At 48.9% G+C, this 16,706-nt stretch overlaps 1 protein-coding gene across 1 annotated transcript; it reads right to left on the reverse strand.

The window, feature by feature from the left end:
- Window positions 1–7,020: 7,020 nt before the first annotated feature.
- Window positions 7,021–15,781, reverse strand: CUNH10orf99 (chromosome unknown C10orf99 homolog). Its single transcript, XM_040242625.1, has 3 exons — window positions 15,583–15,781; window positions 13,682–13,771; window positions 7,021–7,919 (listed from the first exon to the last, which is right to left on the reverse strand). Exons 1-3 carry the CDS (start codon window positions 15,650–15,652, stop codon window positions 7,834–7,836), a joined length of 246 nt encoding a protein of 81 aa, XP_040098559.1. The 5' UTR covers window positions 15,653–15,781; the 3' UTR covers window positions 7,021–7,833.
- Between the last annotated feature and the right edge of the window lie 925 nt (window positions 15,782–16,706).

The raw sequence follows: 16,706 nt of genomic DNA on the forward strand, positions 1-16,706 counted from the left end.
GAACCGGCTCCCAGCAGGGGGCGAGGGCCGGGCGGGGGTGGGGGTGGGGGTGGCGGGAACGGAGACCAGGCTACCCTTCCTCCATCCCCCAGTAACGGCTCCCCTCCATCTACTGTTAGCAAGAGTTAGGGATTCAGGCCAAGGAGAAGGTTAATGAGCAGTCCTAGAACGTTGGGCAATTTTTAGGCCCCATTAACTAAAACCTTTCTTGTTCAGTCCCCTCGGGCTTGGCCCTGTGGCTGGAAAGATGCACTTTATTTTTTGAAAAGTTATAACAGTAATTTTTATTTTATTGACATATAGTTGATGTACAATATTATATAAGGTATACGTGTCCTGATTACAAACAGGGAAAGGAGTACATCAAGCCTGTATATTGTCACTCTGCTTATTTAACTTATATGCAGAGTACATCGGAGAAGGCAGTGGCAACCCACTCCAGTACTCTTGCCTGGAAAATCCCATGGGCGGAGGAGCCTGGTAGGGTGCAGTCCATGTGGTCGCTAAGAGTCAGAGATGACTGAGCGACTTCACTTTCACTTTTCACTTTCACGCATTGGAAAAGGAAATGGCAACCCACTCCAGTGTTCTTGCCTGGAGAATCCCAGGGACAGGGGAGCCTGGTGGGCTGCCGTCTATGGGGTTGCATAGAGTTGGACATGACTGAAGCGACTTAGCAGCAGCAGCAGAGTGCATCATGAGAAACGCTGGGCTGGATGAAGCACAAGTTGGAATCAAGATTGCTGGGAGAAATATCAATAACTTCAGATATGAGATGACACCACCCTTATGGCAGAAAGTGAAGAACTAAAGAGCCTCTTGATGAAAGTGAAAGAGGAGAGTGAAAAAGTTGGCTTAAAGCTCAACATTCAGAAAACTGAGATCATGGCATCTGGTCCCATCACTTCATGGCAAATAGATGGGGAAACAGTAGAAACAGTGAGAGACTTTATTTTGGGGGGCTCCAAAGTCACTGCAGATGGTGACTGCAGCCATGAAATTAAAAGATGCTTCCTCCTTGGAAGAAAAGTTATGACCAACCTAGACGGCATATTAAAAAGCAGAGACATTACTTTGCCAACAAAGGTACATCTAGTCAAAGCTATGGTTTTTCCAGTAGTCATGTATGGATATAAGAGTTGGATTATAAAGAAAGCTGAGCACCGAAGAATTTATGCTTTTGAACTGTGTGGAGAAAATTCTTGAGAGTCCCTTGGACTGCAAGGAGATCCAACCGGTCCATCCTAAAGAAAATCAGTCCTGAATATTCATTGGGAGGACTGATGCTGAAGCTGAAACTCCAGTACTTTGGCCACCTGGTGCAAAGAACTGACTCATTGGAAAAGACCCTGATGCTGGGTAAGATTGAAGGCAGGAGGAGAAGGGAAACACAGAGGATGACATGGTTGGATGGCATCACCGACTCAATGGACACGAGTTTAGTAAACTCTGGGAGCTGGCAATGGACAGGGAAGCTTGGTGTGCTGCAGTTCATGGGGTTGCAAAGAGTCAGACACAACTGAGCGACTGAACTGAACTGACAGGTGTACAATATAGTGAGTCACAATTTTTAAAGTTATTTATGGTTATTATAAGATATTGGCTATATTCCTTGTGTTGTACAATAGTTTGTATCTAATAGTTTGTACCTCTTAATTTCCTGCTGCTACATTGCCTACCCCTTCCTCTTTCCCCACTGGTAACTACTAGTTTATTCTGTATATCTGTGAGTCTGCTGGAAAGATGCACTTTAAATTGCACAGCCATTTCTGCAACTATTGTGTTACAAAATGCTGGGACAATGCCGGTCAACAGACTTGTACTAGAGAGGGATAGAGAAATACGCCACACGCTGTGTGTGTGTATGGTGTGAGTGTCCCTGCTGTCAAATGGAATAAGTTAAAGTTGAGGGAGGGTAAGTCACTTGCCCAGGCTCACACAGCCAGTGGGAGAAAGAGTGTGGATTCATGCCCAGTTTAGCCTGGTTGCAAAAATAGTTGAAACTCTTTCCATGGCAGAGGACAACCACCATGAAGCTCCTGACGCTTCAGTTCTTGAGCCCCTTGCTCACACTTGGTCCTTCCGTAGCCCAACTTTGTATTTACAGTTTATATTCTTTTTCTTAAGAAGACTGTCCCCCTTCAGTTGTACCTGTTTAGATCTGCTAAAGTGACTAGCAGCCTGGTTTGCCTGGGACTGAAGGGATTTCCAGGGATATGGGATTTTCAGTGCTAGAACCAGTAAGATTTAAGGTAAACTGGAAGGAGTTGGTCACTCTAGGCTGGCCCCAGTCCTCAAACAAAGCGCCCGAGAACCAAGGAAAACAGCAGCTCTTGATGGAGATTCTCACCCTGGACTCTGATCTTGACGTTGTGGTACCAAGGGTCTGGAAATGCCCTGGAGAGCTCAGTTGCTCATAGCTGGGAAGGAAGGTCCCATCTGCCCTGAGACAGGTGGCATGGCCCTCACCCAAATACCCTGGGCAGTCTTGGTACACTCATTGCCTTGTCCTCTACAAGCCCATCACCCCATGCAGGGCGACATGCTCCCTCTCCTCTGGGCCTCCCTGCCACAGCACCTGCTGTGAAATATCTCATCAGTCATCTCTAGGGTAGGTTCCAAGAGCTCTTCCTCAGGTAGATGTATAACAGCTGGTCCAGCTGTTAGTGGGAATTTGAGTGCCAGCTGCCAGCCTGGGCATGCATGTGTGTTCTAGTGCCATCTGCCAATATGCCAGGTTAGGCTCTTATGACCTCTTTGCTCATATCTGATCTGAGTGCCTTCCCCCATACTCACACACATTTACACAGCTGCCCCCAAACACATGTGAGTTCTAGTCCCATTTGCGCACACATATGTGCATCACTCATGTCTCCTTGTGTAAACATGCATGCCCAGGTCATATGTGCACACATGCACCAGGAGGTGTTGGGTAAAAAGTTCTTCCAGCTTCTGGTGTTGAGGCTGTGGGGAGAAACAGATGCCTGCTTCCAGGCTCATCTTCCTAATGACCCTGCTCTGGAAGGGGGAAGGGTAGGTCTCCAGCACCCTGCTATTACCCCAGCTGTCTGGGACGAGACCATCTAGAGACAGACGTCTGCCCTTGGTACTTGGCATCCTGAGCTCTTCTGTCCAGTTGCTGAGTTCCAACAAAATGACCGCTCATGACCGGGAAGCTGTGGTCCAAGGCAGGATTTGGTCCTGAGGATGAAGACATAGAATCAGGGATGAACCCTCTTTGAACATGACTGTGAGGCTCTGCCCGTCTCAGCTCAGGTGAAGTCCTGAGGACAGTCCTCTACACGTCTGGACCAGGTGTACTCAGCTGGCTGAAACTAGGGAGTTGCTTCCCACAGCAGGAGGTTCTGCAGGGCTGGGGAGTTCTGGATATTATTTGCTGTGAAATGTGGCCGCCCTCTGTCCCCTTGCTGTGTCCAGGCCAGGTATAGAGTGGCTGCCTCAGTTTCCTCTGACATGGAGACGGCATTCCTTTTCTTACCTGTCTAGTGCCTGACTTGTTCCCCTAACTGAGAGACTCTGCAGGAATCTGGAAAGAAAGTGAAAGTGAAAGTGAAGTCACTCAGTCGAGTCCAGTTCTTTGCAACCCCATGGACTGTAGCCTGTACCAGGCTCCTCCTTCCAGGGGATTCTCTAGGCAACAGTACTGGAGTGGGTTGCCATCTCCTTCTCTAGGGGGCAGGAATCTGGGGCGGCCCCCTATTTCCCGGTCCCCATCTAGCTGGAACTAGTACCCACTGGCTGGGATCCTGTTGTAATGCTGGCTCTTGATCACTGTGGCATCCACACAGGTGGGCAGAAGCTCCAGCCCTGACGTCACCTGTTTTCACCGTATAGCAGTCTCCATTGTTCTTGCAGCCTGCCACATGGCTGAGCCTGGGGAGGGACACTCCCAAGAATGTCTTCTCCTCCAGAAAGCTTTTGTTTTTCTTCCCCTGGCATGCTTCTGCCCCCAGACAGAACTGGTCCCTCCTTAGGACCTTGACAGGGCCCTTAAAAGAATCCAGTGTATAATCTGCCTGCTTTGGGGTCTCCCCCAGGGTGCTATGAATCATTCATGCATAGGTTGCTTTAGTATCAACACAGGACCTGTCCCTCAGGAGGTCCTCAGTGAGCAGCTGTTGACTGGGTGAATAATGGCTGAGTACATGAATCAATAAACAGACACTTGAGAGGATTTTGAGTCTTGGTTCCTGGTGCTAGTCAACAGCTGACACTCTGCAGGCCTTTGAAATGCTCCACCTCCTCCATCCATCCATAAACTGGTAGAGTGGAGTAGCCAAAGGGGATACAATGAAATGCCTGCTGAGCCAGGCGGGACATGGAGAAGTGTGAAGTAGTTGAGGGAAAGGCTGTAGGGGACTACTGCTCATGTATAAGCGCCCATATCCAGAACATACTTAAGCCCTGAGCTGAAAAAGTGCAAGAGTGGCATTTTTATGTGTGTAAGGAACTTTTCAGTTCTGACAGCTTGTAACCTGACAACTTCCAGTCTCTGGCTCATACTTTGCAACTCCTGAGGGGCAGGGCAATTGGACAGATTAAACAGCAGATAGGCCAAAGACCTCACGCAGAGATGGAGCTGTTGATAACAAGCCTGCCTCTGGAGCTGGCCACACGTTACTAGACTGCTTGTAAACAGGCAAGGTCCAGCCACCACTTGGGAGACCAGACTATATCCTAGACACACCCAGATTCTAGGAGTTTTATGATGCTTCCATGACTGGGCAAGCGGCTGCACAGTCAGGGGAGTCACATGTGGGGTCCGGCGTGAACATTAACCAGCTGGGACTCCAGAAAGTGGTTCAGCCTGGACAGTCTGCCCAGAGATAAGCTCAGGTGAATCAGCACAGTGAGTGGGATGCAGGGCTGTAAAGTGTATGTGGTTTCCAACAGGAAGTTCTGCCATAGCCGGGGATGGAATTGGTCCTGGAGGACCTAGTCTTGAGCGGAGGTGGAGAGGTGGAGAGTCCTGGATGCATTCAGTTTAGTGGAAGCAAATGAGGCTACTGTTTCAGAGCCAGACATTCTTGCCTTCCTGATTTCCTCTCCCTCATGGGCCTCTGATAGGCAGTCTTAGCCTCATTTCCAGATGGGAAACCTGAGACTCTGAGAGGTCATCTGAACTTCGTGATGTCCCATGACAGAGTCATCATTTGAACCCAAGTCTGTCTGAGAAACCTGTGCCTTGTCAATTGCAGTGGGGCCCTACCCAGTCAGGGCATGTGGGCCCCTTCCATTGCCATGGAGATGGCACACTTTCTCTAGTGACACTACGGAGACCTGCCAATATGTTAAGATTCTTCAAGGGGCTCATTAAGGAGACAGAAGAATCCCAGTTCTGTAATGCAGTCACTTCCAGATGTCTGGTTTTCTTTGTACTCTCTTAGGTCCCCAAGAGCCTCCCCGCCCCAACTTTTTTGGCCATGCCTGTGGCATGTGGGATCTTAGTTCCCTGAGCAGGGATCGAACACACACCCTCTGCATTAGAAGCATGGAATCTTAACCACTGGACCACTAGGGAAGTCCCCTGAGAGCCTTGAATAGCGTTATTCATAAGACTGTCCCTGTCCACTCAATACCTCAAATCCCTCACCTCTGTATCGTCCTCTGCTGCTCTGCCTTAGTTCTACCTCATTCCATCTCCTCCTAATGGTTCTTCCTACCTGCGTTTTCTCTCGCTCCATTGTCCTCAGGATAAGCTCTAAATACCTGGTAACTTTCGGGTGCTCTTATGGTCTCAGATGAAACCTCCCCATTGTTCCCCATTTTGCTGTCCAGTTGCTGGATTCCTCTCAAACACTCAAGTCTTACCCCCGCTTTACCCCAGCACGCACGTGCGCGCGCGTGTGCGCGCACATACACACATCCATTTCTTCTCCAGCTAGAACTCTCCCAGAATCAGCACAAGCATCGGTTCTTCCTCTTTTCAGGTCCACTCCTGGGCCCAGTCCTCTGTTCTTACCTCACAACCGTGCAGAGCAGTGAAGAGTTCTCAGCCCTCAAGGACTGAATCTGCTCGTTTCTGAGCCCTGGAACTAGCACATTCTGACCATTACCTACCCCAGGGATGGGTGGCTGAGTGAGTGAGTGGATGAGCTCGCAAATGAAGTTTCTGGCAGGAACAGAAAGGTCTGGCCTAGGACAAGGTGAGGACCCCAGGCTTGCCCTGGGACCACTGTCCCCACAGCCGGGTGCCAGGGAACCTCTGCTCATCAGCCTCACACCTGGTGGGTCTGGCACTCTCAGACAGCTGTGGGATGACGTAGGGAGGGGCTTCTCACCTTGCCGGGAGAAGCAGATTAGAAAGAAATTTATTGAAGGATAAGCCTCTTAGACTTGGGCCATCTGTTCCCTCTGAGCCTCCTCTCCACAGTTGTGTGTTCACTTGGGCATAAACATTCCCTCCAGGATGGGGGCAGGGAAGGCAGGGGCTTTCTGGAACCAAGCTCCTCTGTTTGTGCCAGGCCCCTTGTGGGCACTTTACATCTGTCTACTTGTCGGGGCCTCACGTTAGCTTCTCTGAATAGGTCCTGGACTCTGCATTTTACAGAAACGGGAACTGACTTGACCAGATCACATGAAAATCCTGGGGAGTGCTGGTGTGTCAAACCGAGACCCTTGCTCCCGTCACTGTTCCTCACTCCCCACGCCCCTGCCCCCTTTCATGGTTAGATTGTGCTGTGATGAAGGTGTTGCCAGCAGGAGAGGCCTCAGGGAGTGGGGTTCCTGCAGCAGACAGCTGTGTCTCAGATCCTACCGCCTGTGCAGTGCTGTGCTTAGTCGTGTCTGACTCTTTGTGACCCCATGGACTGTAGCCCGCCAGGTTCCTCTGTTAATGGGATTCTCCAGGCAAGAAGACTGGAGTGAGTTGCAATGCCCTCCTCCAGGGGTTGAACCCAAGACTCCCACATTGCAGGCAGATTCTTTACCGACTGAGCTACCAGGGAAGCCCAAGTTCCTACCAAAGGTCCTACCTCCGGTTTTCTCAAACAACCATGCGCCATGTGTTTTGTTTATTTATTTACAATTTGTTTCATTGCATGCTCTTTACAGCAGACTCACATCAGAAAATCAGGCAGGGGTTTCTACAGGGGCCATGGGATGTGGGACAGTTAGGAGCATAGGTGTGTCTCGGTTCAGCTGAGCCGCTGCATTGCTGGTTGGCCATTCTTGGGTCCCTGTTACCCTTCACTCTAGCAGGCTCAGAAGTCTCTGGATTTGTAGCTCTTCAGGTCACGATGCAGTCTTGACTATCCGTGCGCAAGGGGCTAGATGGAGACTGAGGCTGGGTGGGCAGGACCTGGCTCACAATGACTCTGAAGGTTGGTGGATGATTGATACCAGGATCTGGAGTTCTGGAGCTATGCCAGGGATGCCTGAGATGAAGCCCTCCAACACCCTAGCTCACTGCCATGAGGCTTGAAAGGGGTAAGTGAAGCTCACTGGTGCCTTCCTTGGATGTCTTCTCTCATTGGAGTTTGTATCTCTGAAGCCAGCCTGAGCCCAGAGGGACTAAGTTACTTGCCCAAGAGCATACAGCAAGAAACAGGCATTCCAGAGCTTGGACTTTCGAATCCATGTTGTGGTTTTCAGAAGATTCTGGTTCAGGCTTTTCTAAAAAAATCATGAGCACAGTCCAACATGGTAGGCAAGAAATGCTGTGTCTTTAAGAAAGGAAGCTCAGGTTCATGGGCAGAGGCTTTGTCATCAGTCCCGACTTTGAGGGGAGCACCCTGGGGGACCCTAAGTCTTCTGGTGCCTCAAGAATTAAGCATGAGGGCCTCAGATGTATGGAGCCTGTTTGGGGGAGCGCTACACCTGTGGGAGTGCTCCAGGAACCACCCAAAAGCGGGGCTTTGTCTTGAGTTTGCATGGTCTGCAGTTTCTCATGTGGTGTCCTAGGAAGGAGCAGTGGGCGGACAAGAACAGGCAAGGTCAGACAAGAGGCAGAGAGGCAAGCAGAGTCAAGGTGGGGGAAAGGGAGAAATACAATTAAGATTAATTTTTAGATAGGAAGATATGTTTTTAAAAAATCAAAGCAAGTGTCAGATCTTACGCTCTTTCTGGGATGCCCAGAGGGGGTCTTTCATTGCAAACGTGACCAGCCCAGGCTATTTCTATCCTATCGGGGAGAAATCTGATTTATTAGCAGAAGATCTAGGGAAGGTAGTTTATCTGTTCAACCATCTCTGTCAACCACTAAAATTGAGGGGTTTGGAAGGTCTGTTTCTGTTGGTAGTGGTGAGAGGGTTCACCCTTGAACCCACAGCCATCTCCTCTCTCTCAGGTAATGTGTGTCTCAAAGCTTGGTTTGCATCTTTTGATGAACCAGTCCCATTTGTGGGAGGCATAATCCATAAAGAAAGAAAAAGCTGCATGTATTAAGCTAGTCTTCATAGTTTTGTTTTTAGCAGCAGAAAAAAATTCTGGAAATAGTCTGAATATCCTGTGGTAGAGAAATGGTTAATTACTAAATGGTATGTCATGATGAAAAAAATATTTAACAGTGCTAAAGCCCTGTGGCTATGCAGATGATACAGCACCTTGAAGAAAAATGTATACAATGCAATGTTAATTTTAAAAATTAAAAAAACAAGGTATAATAAAAATAAAGCTGGGTAAACATGTTTGCATGAAAAAAGGAAATATGAATGAGGATGGTTATTAAATTATGGTAATATTATTTTTTCTGTTTTAGTTTCTGGATTATTACTATATGCAAGGTGGTATGCTAGTTAATAGCATAGACTCTGGAGCCAGATTACTTGGATTCAAAGCCCAGCTCTACCCCTTACTTACTAGCTGGGTAACCTTCAACAGCTGACTAAACTTCTCTGTGCTTTGGTGCCTTGACTGTAATAATCAGAATAGCAATAGTGTCTAACTCTTTGGATTATTGTGAGGGTTGAATGAGTTAGCAGATGTAAGTGCAGCTCAGTAGTTGCTATATAATTACTAGCTACACAAAAAATAAATTTAATTATCATAATTCTTCCATAGCTTCATGTCTTACTCATAAATAAGTGCTAATATCGGTGTAATTTTCTTTTTCTTCCTATTTGAAAGTGCTTTTGCCTTCCCATGGTGATAATCGTAGTAATATGCAGTGTTAACTACTTCTTTCTATTAATATCATATTGTGAGAGTTTTCTACTAGCATTTCTGATGGAGAACCATGATTTCTTGACCACTGCTTCCCCTCTACCCTCTGTCTCCACCCTCAAGCCCCAAAACTCTCTTCTCTGGTTCCTATAATAAATAATGTGGTTCAGTTCAGTTCAGTTCAGTCGCTCAGTCGTGTCCGACTCTTTGCGACCCCATGAGTCGCAGCACGCCAGGCCTCCCTGTCCATCACCATCTCCCGGAGTTCACTCAGACTCACGTCCATCGAGTCCGTGATGCCATCCAGCCCTCTCATCCTCTGTTGTTAACCGAGTGCAAATGAGGATAACGCCCTTCCTTTGCATCTTCTCCCATCACGACAAAGGGTCTATTTCCCTGCTCCTTGAATCTGGTCTGGTGACTTGCTTTGGCCCAGAGAATAAAGTGGAGATGAAAGTGGACCCGTTCTGAGACCTAATGAGGCCTTAGATACTTCCCTTCTGCAGGTGGAGCCCTGCAGTCCCCGGGTGAACAAGCCTGAGTTAGCCTGTCAGAGGATGACTCTTCCACGCCTTGTGGAAGAGAGTTCAGGCACTCAGCTGAGATCATCCTAGCTTCATCCCACTGACCCCCTAAACACGTGAGAGAGCCTGGCTAGGCTCAGCAGAAGGACCTATCCAAACCCTTGGGAAAATGAATGAGCCCATCCAAGACTGGAAGAACGGTCCAGCTGACCTATAGACTCATAGCAAACGATAACTACGTATTGTTTTGGGCCACTGAAGCTGGAGGTGTTTTATCATGCAGCCGTGGCTGACAGGTATAATTACAAGGAACAAGACCGCTAATCTGAGCCCCTCTGATGGGTCGACTGGGCAGGATGGGCAGCCTCTCCACCTCCCGCCTCTGTTGCACTGAGCCCCAGTGTCCACCGGGCTACCTTCCAAAGTTGCCAAACCCTCACGTCATCACACTCAGTGTCCTCAGTGGATAACCTTTGTCTCTGTAGGCTAGGCTCCTTTCTGAAGACAGGGGCAACCCCATGGTGGGGAGGAATATCTGTGTCCCTTTCAGCCCCTGTCTCCCACTATGTTCAAGTGTCTCCCAAAATGTTCAAGTCATTTTGTGGGGCTTCAAAGCGGGGAAGGTGGCATGGAGCTCTCAGGCCCTAAGAAGCCTGCAGGATGGACAGGCACTCTCTCAGACCCCAGGGACCCTCCCACAAGGCCTCTCCAGCCCTCCCCAGGAGTCCCCTCGCTGACAGCCTCAGGACCCGTGGAAGGAGGGCAGCCTGACAGAGGCTCAGTGTCACAGACTTTCCTGGCTGGTGAGGCCTAGACAGCTGTCTGTCTGACCACACCTAAACCTGAGACCCCTCAAGTCCCAACAGAACCAACAAATTGAACATTCCTTTAAAATAATTCTGCCGTATAGGTGGTTACCAACTTCTCAAATGCTTTAGAGAAGCATTTTTTTTTTAGTAAATTGGTAAACAATTTACCGTTGTGGTAAGTTCAGCAAACTGGCCACTCAACGCATTGATTTTTGATGATGGCTTTGTAGAATTAACCCAGAGTCCCATGCTTGCCACTTCATATCACTGCCATGGGCCTAGCATAGCACTCGGGCAAAGCCATGCTCCAGAAAGACATCTTAGATTGGACAGTGGGCGATACTGGCCTGTGTGTGTCACAGCTGGTGATGTCAGCTCAGGGACATCCTCCAGGCAGCCTAGGCCACTTTCTCTTTCAGCAGACAGTGCACAGGCTCTTCTATGTCAGTGAACCAGGGTACAGAGGCCAAATTCCCAGAGCCTGGCACACCCGGCGCCCCTGCTGTTTATTCCACAGTGCTGTGTGAGCCGCAGGGTCAGCCCCAGAAGACGGGTGGAACCACTGCACCTGGGCATGCTCAGGCTTCCTCTGTAGCCACAGCAGAGCAAGTTTACCAGATAGCCGGTGCCAGGCCAATGCCTGGCTTTATAGTCACAGCCTTACTGACTATGGGGTAATAGGGTATGATCATAGAGTCTACTGTTATACCCATCCACAGGGGAGAAGATTGAGGCTTAGCAGAGCTGAAGGATCTGCTCAAGGACACATATCTAGCCAGTGCTGGAGCTGAGATTCCAACCCAGACAGAGCTTCCCTTTCAGGAAGTCTGCAATCTCCCTCAGGCACCTGCATGTCTTCATAAATGTAAGGAGGAAACTCCTTTCTCTGCAGGAGGCAGCTGTTGCAACGGAAAGAGATGGACAGAGACAAGTTTCTGGCTCTGCCTCATAACCTTTCTGAGCCTGAGTTTCAAATCTGTAAAATGGACCATGCTGCCCTGGGATGGTTCCAAGGATTTAAATGAGACTGCATGATAGGGACCTGGTAAAAATGCTTACTTTGCCCTTCTTGTTCTAAGTTGCTTGCAGATCCCTGCAATGGAATTTAAAAGCTATGTACACTGATAGAAATTCAGACTCAGCATGGGAGCCACACACTCAGATTATTCTGAAGTATTGTGTGGCTAAAAAAAAAAAATAAATAAAAGAGCTGCCCTTGTGCTGTGCACAAGGAGTTAACCCTGCTGTGTTTCCTGTGAATCATGTGTGCGTGCGTGCACATACATCTTCAACTTCTCTTTTCTTTATTGTAATAAGAAACATTTTCACAGGGAATTCCCTGGTGGCTTAGTGGTTAGGATTCTGGGCTTACAGTGTTGTGGGAAGTCATTCTGGCTCAAACATGAGCTAACTTGAATTTTACGCTAAATAAAGTAGCCTTTGGGTGCCTATCAAACATGCATTGTATATCTGCTTTGAATATTTTTTAAAAAGGGCACATTGACCAGAAGTAAAGAATGTCCATGTTTAAAGTGTAGACTAAATGCTCCCCTTCCTAAGACACCAATGCTAATCCTCTGATGATAAGAGTCACTTCCCAGGTACCAAGGCCATACTGATTTGCTGTGTACAGGTTGGTCTGTTTTTTTATTTTTTTCTAACAAAAAACCTTGAAGAAATGTGATACTGACTTGTTTAATTGTCTTATTCTGACAAGACACGAAACTAGTGAAAATTCTGCTTCTCTTGGGCAGTTTCTCAAGAGTCAACTGGGAAGCAGGCTTCTGGCTAGTCTTCAGTTTGGCTCACATACAACTCTTTTCTATTTTTACTCTTGATTGTTTATTAATTATTTTCATTGACAAGTGCTCCTGAGCAAGTGCATCCTGGGGAGGGCGCTGCAGGGTCCGAGCCCAGCCTGGCTTCCCGGTGGGGAGGGACTCAGGGAAACAGCCCTCCTCTGCCAGGCTGGAGCTTCCAGGGAGAGCCAGGCTGCATCCAGCCAGCCAGCCCGGGTGGGGGCCTTACACTCGGGTTTAAGGTGTGAGAACCGGTTATTTTTACCCAGCCCCAGTGGGATGTGATGCCACTTTGGAAAGGGGGCCTGTCAGCTTCTCCAGAGAAGTGGCCTGAGGCTGAGGTGTACAGCCTGCCCCCCTCCCTCTGCTTCACACCCAGGCCTCGCCTTGGCACACAGAACTCTTGAGAACCAGGAGGGGTGTGGAGGCTCCAGCTCTGGTCAAGGGCTCCCTGAGCCATGGCCCCAGAGGAGTCAGCAGAGCTGGGCCTTCTTAGACCCCTGAGACGGGGCCTTCCTTAGGCTGCAGAGACTAAGTGGAGGGTGGGGGGCAGGAACCCTGGGTTTGTGTCAGGCCTGGCTGGCTTTTCCCCTGGGGACTCTGCCTGCCCCAGGCCCTGGGACTTTCTACCAAACGCCAGCCAAGATTCAGCCCTCTCAACCTTGCATCCTGGGTTAGGCAACTCCCACGCATCAGCCTGCCCTGGCTTGGTGCCCCAGTACTGGGAGCTGGGTGCCTGTAGCCCTCTGTTGGCCCGTCTCCCTCACCCCTCAATCCCCCTGCCCCCCAGGCCTTGTAGGAGAGGGCAGCCTTGCTCTTCGAGGCCTCACCCTGGGAGGGAGTCTAGCTCTGCACCCCTAGCCTGCCGCCTGGGATAGGTGCTGCCTGCCTGCTGCTCGGGACGCCTTGGCCCTGTGCGCCCCATCCCCTCTGGTCACCCAGCTCATGGGCCAGCTCCCTCACCAGGCCAGCCCTGCCTTGGCTCGTAGCTTCTCTGAGCACCTCACGACTCCCCACCTGCTCTGTATTCATGCCTGCTGCTTCCCCTCGTGCGCCGCCCCTTCCACCTCCTCCTGCCAGTTCCTTGGTCTTTGGGTCTTGAAAAGGTTGGCCCCTCTGAGGCCTCCCACCCAGGGTGAGGACCTTCTCCATCCCATTTTCTAATTGCATCCTTTTCTTTCTCTTGAGGGAATGTATTCAGTTCAAAGTGATTAATCTGTTGACTTTTTTTTGGGGGGGGTGCAGGTCAGTTTCCCCCACTAGATTAGAAAGATCCATGAGGCCAAGATCACGTCTGCTCATGGCTTCTCCACAAAAGGGCCTGATGCCAGGAATGGAGGGCGGGTGGGCAGGGGACGCATACACAGCCTGTCCCACGGCCTCCCCAAAGCCTTTCCTTACGCCTGGGCAGTTGTGCGGCGCTTACCTTTCTGGGTCATCAGGTCAGGGCCAGGAATTCGGGGACAGCAGGGCTTGCCTTTTCCGGGCTTGGCATGATGACTCGGGTGTCTTCTCCCTGAGAGGGGAACAGGAACAGAGTCCCTTCCTTAGCACACTTGGGGACACTGGGGACAGGGTCTGTGCAGGAGTGAACTTCAGCCCCCAGCGCCAAGGGTTTGGGAATATTTATTCAGGGAAACTCAGGATGGGTCAGGCTACAGGAGGATCCAGGGACAGTGGGCCTTGAGGCTATCTCTTTTCCATAAATAACAAAGTCAATGTGGGGAGATACTCTGCCCTCAGAATATGTCTTCCTCATCTTCCTGCCCAAGAAACAGTTCAGCACCATCACTCAGAAGTATCTATGCCCTTGGGACTTCCCTGGTGGTCCAGGGACTAAGATTCTGTGCTCCCAGGTGCTAATGTCGGGGGCCCAGGTTCCATCCCTGATCAAAGAATGAGATCCCTCATGCTGCAGCTAAGAGTCTGCAGGTGGCAACTAAGACCTGGTGCAGCCAAACTAAAAACGTAAATTTTTTTTTTTTTTAAGAATTGTCTACGCCCTTTGACGTAGTTCTCTCCCCTCGGCAATCTAGGAATTAGCTGAAATACAGGAAATGTTTTATGTAGAATGCTTTTTACTGTATACTTAAAATAGCTCAAAGATATCTAAGCATGTAAATTCATCACAGTACATTCATGTAGTGGCAAGTTATATCTAAAATTGTTAGTTAAATAACCCCATTTTGGGGAAGCTGGTAGAGATAGGAATCTCCTAGGATAGGAAGCTTAACGAGGAAAGACATTCATCTTCACTGAATTGTCATTAAGGTAGCATTGGCAATCTCTAACATGTCCAACAGAAGAGGTCTGATAAATCATGTTGCTATGGGCTGTGTTTGTGAGGAACTCTAATCCCTGTTTTCCATGATGTTTATGTGGCAATGTTCATTGCAGAAACTTTAGAAAGTGAATACTTTTGATAATCCTACTGCTCCGGCAGAGATGGCTGCTGTTGACATTCTGGTGTAAATGCTTCCAGATTTCAACTGTAAATATTTTTGGTGACTATAATAATACAATGGTAAATAAAACAGATATAAGATTGAACATACAGAGAGATATCCATTACAAAGATGCTTGTAAGCGTACTGAAAAGAAATAAACAAAATGTTGAACATGGACATTCTTGAGTAATGAAATTATGGGTGTTTTTCACCCTGGTATTTATTTCTATATCCTCAAATACAGATAAATGTTAAAATAACCATAACTGTTAAAAAAAAAAAACACAGTAAGCAGTTTTTAGAGGGTTAGGCAAGAGAAACAGTTCAAAATATTCAGCAATCTGAATTGAGAAAGACAGGAGAGCTAAATACTCATATTCGTAAAGGTGCAGGGGCTGTGTGCCCGTTCTAAATGAGCATGCTTCCGCACCACATTCTCATCCCATCTGCCACAGGTGTTCCCTCTGCATGAGATTTGGGGGTGCCCAGACCAGATGGTCTACTAATCAATTTATTCACTCATTCAACACAAATTGACTGCATTATTCATATGTATCAGAGTGGCTCCAAAACTTCCAGTGAGGCAGGAATTAGGTGCAGTAAAAGCGGTGTGCTTCCCACACAGACACAAAGCCTCTTCCTTTTACTTAGTGTGTGTGTGTTCGGGGAGCTGGGGCTGTGGACAGATTGCGGGGTTTAAGGCTCTTGAGCCTCCCTCTGGTGCTGCTACTGTGAATAGAGGTGCCATATGGGTTCAGGGGTGACGTCTTTCAGGGCCCAGGACTGCCTGTCCTCCAACAGTTCCTGATTCCCACCATCCCAGACCAGAGAATCCCTGCTCAGGGACCGGCACCCTGGGCGGGGACGGGGAGAGTCCTACCTTCTGCGGAGAAGACGGACAAGCAGAGAAGCAGGGTGCAGAGCAGGCTGGTGAGGACTAGAAGCCTCATGGTGGCGGGGCAGGAACCTCACGACTTGGGGAGGCTGCTGCGCTACAGAAGTCCTCCCTTGGGGCCACTTGGGAACTTTATAGAGCAGCAGAGACAGAGGTGTTTCCCAGTGGGCAGGGCACCCGCAGCCTTGGAATTCGCATAAAGGGTAGAGTCAGCCCCTCCCAAGAGGAAAAAACCCAAACCAGCTTTTCGAGAAGTTGAGAGTATTTCATGAACTATAACACGCAAAGCTATAAATGCCCAGCCCCAGGAGGGAGCTCCCAGCCCTGGCTTCAGAAAGCTCCTGGGAAGGAAGAGTCATTTCCTAGGGTTGAACATTAACTTTTAGTGTCAGTAATCATTCTATCAAACATAGATTTTCCTGTTTATTCCTTAGATGTGGCAGGGAGAACAGAACCATAAAACCCTTTGCAAAATCTCAGGGGAAGAGTCTTGAGCAGTGAGTGAAAAATAGGGAGCACAGGGTGAGGAATCAGACAGCCTGGGTTTGAGTCCTTGGTCTGCCACATATCCATGGAGTGTCCTTGAACTTGCCATCAAATGTCTTTGAGTCTGCTTCCTATCTGTGAAATGGGTACACTGCTCTCTTTCCCACAAACCTGAACAAGGACATGTGTGAGGAGCCCCCTGAAACATGGGAGATGCTTGTACAGCTGAGAAGGAGATGGATTGGTGGCTGCACCTTGACGGGTATTTAAGATCGTAATGAAACAAAAGAACATGCAGGTTAAGGATCAATGTGAGAAAAGACGTGAAGAAAGAACATCCTATGGCAGCAAGCATGGAGGAAAGTTGGTCAATGGTACAGGTGGCTTGAGAGTCACCTACTCATTGGATACACATCATGGGCTTGGCTGTGTACCTGGCCCCAGGGACACAGAAGACACTGTGACTGGCTGGTCTCAGGGAGCTTCTGTCGGTGGAGGTGGTCATGCAGACACACAGAATTTGCATTTGCCCTTGTGATATCCTGTCTATCTGTCCTTTGCCTTAATAAGTGTGCCCTTCTAACCAAAGAGCTGGCTCTGGTTCCCAGGGTTGAAGGGCATGT

Source organism: Oryx dammah, unplaced genomic scaffold (assembly GCF_014754425.2).
Source record: "Oryx dammah isolate SB20612 unplaced genomic scaffold, SCBI_Odam_1.1 HiC_scaffold_6, whole genome shotgun sequence".
Taxonomy (NCBI): Eukaryota; Metazoa; Chordata; class Mammalia; order Artiodactyla; family Bovidae; genus Oryx; species Oryx dammah.